At 40.6% G+C, this 7500-nt stretch overlaps 1 protein-coding gene across 1 annotated transcript in view; it reads right to left on the bottom strand.

The window, feature by feature from the left end:
* The window catches only part of LOC307260827 (E3 ubiquitin-protein ligase CBL-like), a 37568-nt gene that overhangs the window by 10813 nt on the left and 19255 nt on the right, over positions 1-7500 (bottom strand). The window contains exons 6-10 of the mRNA XM_080041170.1: positions 7360-7497; positions 6543-6630; positions 5857-5988; positions 3132-3344; positions 2127-2243 (exon numbers count right to left, since the gene is read on the bottom strand). Of these exons, the coding sequence (XP_079897296.1) occupies positions 2127-2243; positions 3132-3344; positions 5857-5988; positions 6543-6630; positions 7360-7497 (688 nt within the window). The remainder of the gene's footprint in view (positions 1-2126; positions 2244-3131; positions 3345-5856; positions 5989-6542; positions 6631-7359; positions 7498-7500) is intronic.

Below are 7500 nucleotides of genomic sequence, written 5' to 3'. Positions count from 1 at the left end.
TGTCAAACAGTCACAGTTGCCATATGATATTAAGGATTTATTTTCCACAAGTTTAAAACACATTTTCCTAACTGAAAGTAATTAAATAAGCGGGCCACAATTTAAACCGATCGAGTAGGTCTGCGGTGGAGAGAGAAAAAAGAGAGAGAAAAAAAGCATGGGCTGCAGTTGGCTGACATTCAAAATGGACATTTTAAATAAGAAGGGCAGCAAATACAATACAATTATTGTCCTACAATTTAAACACATAGATAGGCTAAATAACTCACCAAAGCAGTAGAAGTAGTAGGCTAGTAGGGCTGGGTATCGTCAAGGACTTTGCGATACGATACGTATCACGATACACTGGTCACGATACGATATATCACGATATATCACGATGTATTGCGTATCTTGATATATCACGATATATTGCGATATTCCATAAACAAGTTGCCTTGTCAAACATAACAGCACAATATAGTGATAATTGTACAGACAAATGAAGTCAAGACTATTTCATTCACAACTTCCTTTACTATTTTTCTTCCTTTTTTTGTTTTGGCAAATTATCAAACACTGCTGCAGCTGCCATAACATCAAAATAACAAATCCAATTCACTCTTGTACTAACTGTACAGGACACAATGAAAATGAAAACACATCAGTGTGCTTTTGTGACACAGTGAATCTTGAGTATTTTTATAAACAAAACTGATCTAACTTCAATAGTCAGTATCCTAGAGGCTCAGGCCTGACAGCAGACATGGGTTTGAATCTGACCTGATTGTTCTCTGCATTCTATTCCCTCTCTGCCCCATTTCATATCTGTATCTCTGCACTGTCAATAAAGCCTTGAAAAGCAAAAAAAAAAAAAAAAAAAAAAAAAATATTAAAAAAAAATATTAAAAAAAATCGATATTTTGATATAAAAATCGATACTGATATCGGGAAACTAAGTATCGCGATATATCGATATTTCGATTTTTTGACACAGCCCTATAGGCTAGTATATCCAACCGCGTATGCTCACTCCTGTCCGTGACTAATTACCGCGACTAATTCCTCGTTAACGGAACGTTACACCGTCGGCTTTTGAATCTCAATCCTATATTCCATAATAAAGGCTTCTTATCGTTTGCTCGAATGTGCCCGAAGTCAGCCTGGCTTCTTTACGTGCCTTTCCAAGTTTTCCAGCACCGCATTCAGCTCCGCGGTGCTGTGGAGGCCACACACTGGCTGCGCTGCACGGAGGTGGCAGTTATTTGCGGTTTCTGTTTGACACAACGCTTAGTTTATTTAACTTGGATCAAAATATTTAATTTTGTTAAACTTTACATCCGTTTTGTGCCGTTTTGTACACGTATATAACATTTTAAAATAGGGGCGGCCCGCCGGCTGGCCTAAAGGCTACAAACACTAAAAAAAACAAAAAACGATTTTCCTCATCCACCAATCGAGATCATTTGAAACGAGGAGTAGGCTACTCGAGTACTCGATTACTAACGCCCATCCCCAGTAGCTACAGAATATATACTGTGCTGTGTAATAACAGGGTCGAAAAACGGGGAAAAAGTCGCGGCTTGTAGGCCGAAAAGTACGGTAGTATAAATGTGCGAAAAAAATTGAAATCGGTTCATCCTAGCCTGAGAAAAGGCAGAAAGAGTGTTTTTTTTAACCCTATATTTCTCTTTCTCGTGACATCACAGAAAGAGAAATATAGGGTTAAAAAAAAACTTACTTTGTAAATATTACTGTGATGTGTTTTACTGTGACATCACAGTAATATTTACAAAGTAAGTTTTTTTTTAACCCTATATTTCTCTTTCTGTGATGTCACGAGAAAGAGAAATATAGGGTTAAAAAACACTCTTTCTGCTTTTTCTCAGGCTAGGATGAACCGATTTTAATTTTCTTCGCACATTTATACTACATAGGATCTCAGAATTCAATACACCTTCATATTCAAACCGGTGAAGTAGGCCTTTAAGGTGGTTTGAGTGGATTGTGGAGTTATGAACTAGCAGAGAAAAAGTGAAGGACGCACAGACAGAAACACCCACCCACACACACAGACAGACAGACACACACACACAAACAGAGACACACACACACGCACACATACACAGGCCCACACACACACACACCTTAGCCGTGGCCCCCAGACCCAGGGGGCTGATGGAGCTGCCCGGTCTCTGCTGCAGTAGATCCAGTCGGGGGGGAACGGGAGGAAGCTGAGACACCGGAGAGGGAGGACGCTCCACCTGCACACACACACACACACACACACACACACACACACACACACACACACACACACACACACACACACACACACACACACACACACACACACACACACACACACACACACACACACACACACACACACACACACACACACACACACACACACACAATAAATACATTTATTATACAGGTAAATCCCACTGGGTCCGATATGACTTTACGTATCGGATATCGGACTGACAGCTCCGATATAAGATCAGATTTTATTTAATTTTTATTTTATATCCATCTAACTAACTCACTAAATATCCATCTCACCTTAGAACATGCCAGTCTGCTCATCACTAGATGTTGGTTCTGTCTGTCTGTCTGTCTGTCTGTCTGTCTGTCTGTCTGTCTGTCTGTCTGTCTGTCTGTCTGTCTGTCTGTCTGTCTGTCTGTCCATCAATTGAGACTGGAGACTCTTTTTCAAGGGAGACCTGTTTTTTTTTTTTTATGTTTTTTTGTTCCATCCATCCATCCATCTCACCTTAGAATATGCTAGCCTGCTCATCACTAGATGTTGGTCCTCTATCTATCTATCTATCTATCTATCTATCTATCTATCTATCTATCTATCTATCTATCTATCTATCTATCTATCTATCTATCTATCTATCTATCTATCTATCTATCTATCCATCCATCCATTCATCCATCCATTCATCCATCCATCCATCCATCCATCCATCCATCTATCTATCCATCTATCTATCTATCCATCTGTCTATCCATCTCACCTTAGAACATGCCAGCCTGCTCATCACTAGATGTTGGTCCATCTATCTATCTATCTATCTATCTATCTATCTATCTATCTATCTATCTATCTATCTACCCATCCATCCATCCATCCATCTCACCTTAGAACATGCCAGCCTGCTCATCACTAGATGTTGGTCTTCCAGCCTGTCGTCCTCCTCACAGTCATCGTTGGCAGCGGCCTCGGCCCTGGACCCCTGGAACCCGGCGAAGGAAACCCCGCCACTGGCCTTGGGGTGAAACGGGTCGACCACGATGGGCTCCGTGCCTTTGATCTCACAGCGACAGAACGGACAGCCCTGGCCCTCAGACTCCTGTTACAGACAGAGAGAGAGAGACAGAGAGAGAGAGAGAGAGAGAGAGAGAGAGAGAGAGAGAGAGAGAGAGAGACAGAGAGAGAGGAGAGACAGAGAGAGAGGAGAGACAGAGAGAGAGAGGGAGAGAGAGAGAGAGAGAGAGAGGGAGAGCGAGAGAGAGAGAGAGAGAAAGAAAGAGAGAGAGACACAGAGAGAGAGAGAGAGAGAGAGAGAGACACAGAGAGAGAGAGAGAGATATAGAGAGAGAGACGGAGAGATAGAGAGAGAGAGAGAGTGAGAAAGAGGAGAGAGAGACAGAGAGAGAGAGAGAGAGAGAGGGAGAGAGAGAGAGAGACAGACACAGAGAGAGAGAGAGAGAGAGAGAGAGAGAGAGAGAGATAGAGAGAGAGACGGAGAGATAGAGAGTGAGAAAGAGGAGAGAGAGAGAGAGAGGAGAGATAGAGAGAGAGAGAGAGAGAAAGGGAGAGAGAGAGAGAGGAGAGAGAAAGGGAGAAAGAGAGAGAGACAGAGAGAGAGAGAGAGAGAGAGAGACACAGAGAGAGAGAGGAGAGAGAAAGGGAGAGAGAGACACACACAGAGAGAGAGACACACACAGTACAGAGAACGGAGAGAGAGACACACACACAAGCAAACAAAGAAAAGTTTTAAGTTTTATGGAAGCAAAGAAAGAATTTGATACAATGTGGGACACTTTACTTTTACTAAAAACACGACAGCGAATAGCAAAGTTCTAAAACTAAATTACCGAATTAGTAACTGAAAAAATAAAACATATTTTTGTTGAACTGATGGATATACCGGTCATGCTGTGAATATTCCCGTTAGTCAAAATCAACACATAATAATTTCCTCTTATTTTTCATAAGCAACTGTCAATGACTTCCAAGTTCCAACCAATGTGAATATGCGTTGGATTTGTGCCTTCTTTTCTAGGCCGCTTTTATTTTGAAAGGTTAGTTCAGTTAGTGTTAGGTTTCATTGATGGCAGCTTGACAGTAACAGATAGAAAATGGCAAGAGGAAGTACATTGAAATTGTACATTTAGTATAATGCACATCACACAGCACAAATTAATTCAGAATACTGCACTAATTATTTTAAAATACTTTTAGCCTTTTCCTTTATGGAATAAGCAACTTCTACGTCAATAAAATTCCACTCATCTCTTATTCACTTGAAAAGAAAAAAAAACTATTTGAATTTGTCTTGATTAAGTGTCTTATTGGCAGATTTTATTGTGAAAATCGTTTGCAGGAAGTGTTAAGTTTAATAGACAGCTTTACAGCCATAGACAGAATATGGCAAAAGGGAAGTACATTGAAATAAGTGACTGAAACTAATCAGTGGTTGCGTTCCGAATCACATACTCTTTCTTTTTTCTATTCTACATACTACATCCGACGATAAAAAGAATCTAGTTAGGATGCAGTAGGCATACTATTGGGACATACTTTTACTCTCTTATTTCATCATAACATTGCGCCTTGATCTTGCCTCTTGCTTTTATATCCGTCGCATCCCCGTTTGTTTTCATGTGGAGGCTTCGTCGATGTGACGTCACTTCAAGTGCGCAATGGATTGTGGGTCAGAATCGCCCAAATAGGACGCAGTTTTCAACACTAACAATCTTGGCCGCATGAAGTAGGACATCCGGGTACTTCTAACCATCCTAAATCTGGCCACAAGAATCGGGACATCCTAAATCTTTTTTCTACATACTATATAGTATGGTAAAGTAGTATAGTAGAAAGTATGCGATTCGGAACGCAACCTGTGTTTTTTGTTATAGAGCAACGCTTGTGCACAGCTTATACTGGAGGGAAGAGTGATCTGGAAATGTACATTATGCTGAGATGCCTAAAATATGAGGACGTTTGAGTTCAAAGGTGTGTCTGTAATTTTTCAAGCACTGGTCAATTTTGAGATTTTTGTCTACTTTGCTTCCATAACATGTCTTCTTTCATACTAGTATAAATCAAAAGGTCCAACATGTACATGTAGGTGTTTATGTGACTAAACCTTGTCTGTTTGCGTCCGTATAAGTGTTAAGTAAAAGTATGTCCCACGTGTATGCCTTCTGCATCCCGACTAGAATCTTTTTTATGGTCAGCTGTAGTTTATAGAATAGAACACTTTCCCTGTGTTCCAATACCCATACTATCTACTATTTAGTATGCCAAAAAAGGATTTAGGATGTCCCAATACATGCATGTCAATTGTAGTATGCTGAAAATACATAAATGCCCTCACTAACTCCAATAGCATTTTGGAGTATTCGTCTTTAGTCTTGACATTTCTCGACATAATGAAAAAAAATCTTCCTTATCTGATTTTTTTTCTCTCTCCTTTGGCCCCTAAAACTCTTCTGTACTTTAGTATGTAGTGTAGTGAAAAGAAAGAGTGTGTGATTTGGAACGCAGGGTTATCCTCACCTGCCATATAATGTCACAGGTATAAGAACTAGGGCTGTGTGTGGTTGTGATGTAAAGTGTGCAGTGTTCCCGTTTACCTGCCAGGCAGTGAGACAGGAGGTGCACATGAGGTGTCTGCAGGGCTCAATCTTCACGTCTTTGTCGTTCTCTGCACAGATCTTACACAGCTGGAAGGTGGAGCCCATCTCACAGTACAACTCATACTGCTCCTGTAGACGGATAAGATAGATGGATAGATAGATGGATAGATGGATAGATGGATAGATGGATAGATGGATAGATGGATAGATGGATAGATGGATAGATGGATGGATAGATGGATAGATGGATAGATAGATAGATAGATAGATAATTAGTTAGATACATACTTCGTTAAGCCCATCTCACAGTACAACTCATACTGCTCCTGTAGGCACCAACAAAGAAGAAATAATATTTAAATATTAGTAATCAGAACAGTTTCATTTTGTTGTCTAATACACTGTAAAAAAAAATGAAAAAGTGAGGATAAAGTTGTGTATTCTACATACTAAAAAAAATTGAGTAAAGACACTTTTCTTGATCAAATTTCGCATTTTTAAAACATTTTTACATTGTATATGCTTCTGAGTCCACTTCTATGGAGCAATACAGTAGTTTGTAGCAATGACTAGCCTTATGCATCTTTTGCAGTGTGACTATAGCTCTATAAACAGCTCTTTATGAGGCGATAGACCAAGGTTGAGTTGTGTAGTTTGAAGGTAAGACATAAAGGAGCCCAAACCTGAGTAACTTTGATGTGATCCTGAGGAGAAGGTTCACACAGACCGGTTAGATCTGGATTCTGTGTTCGACCATCTGGGAACAGGTAGCTAGGAGACACACACACACACACACACACACACACACACACACACACACACACACACACACACACACACACACACACACACACACACACACACACACACACACACACACACACACACACACACACACACACACACACACACACACACACACACACACACACACACACACACACACACACACACACACACACACACACACACACACACACACAGGTCAGTCTTATATACAATGTGTCAATAGAACTAAAATTTTAATTAAAAAATGTATTTAAAGGGCGCTGAAAATCGTCACGTCTCACACATTATTTTTTTATTTATTTATTTTTTACATTTAATAATTGATTAGGACAGCTTTAATTTCCCATTTTCAGCCAGCAATAATAATGCAATGTTGGCTAAAAAAAAGTATAAATAGTTGCATTGATACAGTGTGTTTCAGTGTGTGTGTGTGTGTGTGTGTGTGTGTCTGTGTGTTGCAGTGTGTGTGTGTGTGTGTGTGTTGCAGTGTGTGTGTGTGTGTGTGTGTGTGTGTCTGTGTGTTGCAGTGTGTGTGTGTGTGTGTGTGTGTGTGTGTGTGTGTGTGTCTGTGTCTGTCTGTGTGTTTCAGTGTGTGGGTCTGTGTGTGTGTATCAGTGTCTGTGTGTGTTTCAGTGTATGTGTGTGTGTGTGTCTGTGTGTTTCAGTGTGTGTGTCTGTCTGTCTGTCTGTGTGTCAGTGTGTGGGACTCACAATCCCTCTCTGTATCCATCAATGAGGGCCTGGAACAGAGGTTTGTTATGGGGGATGGTCTGCAGGATGTTCCCATCAGCTGTCACATAGCCGATCGCCCACTGGCCCAATCGAGTGCAGCTCAGCCTGAATATGTAGCTA

Source organism: Ammodytes marinus (assembly GCF_949987685.1).
Source record: "Ammodytes marinus genome assembly, chromosome: 14".
Taxonomy (NCBI): domain Eukaryota; kingdom Metazoa; phylum Chordata; class Actinopteri; order Uranoscopiformes; family Ammodytidae; genus Ammodytes; species Ammodytes marinus.
This window is presented reverse-complemented; position numbering and strand designations above follow the sequence as displayed.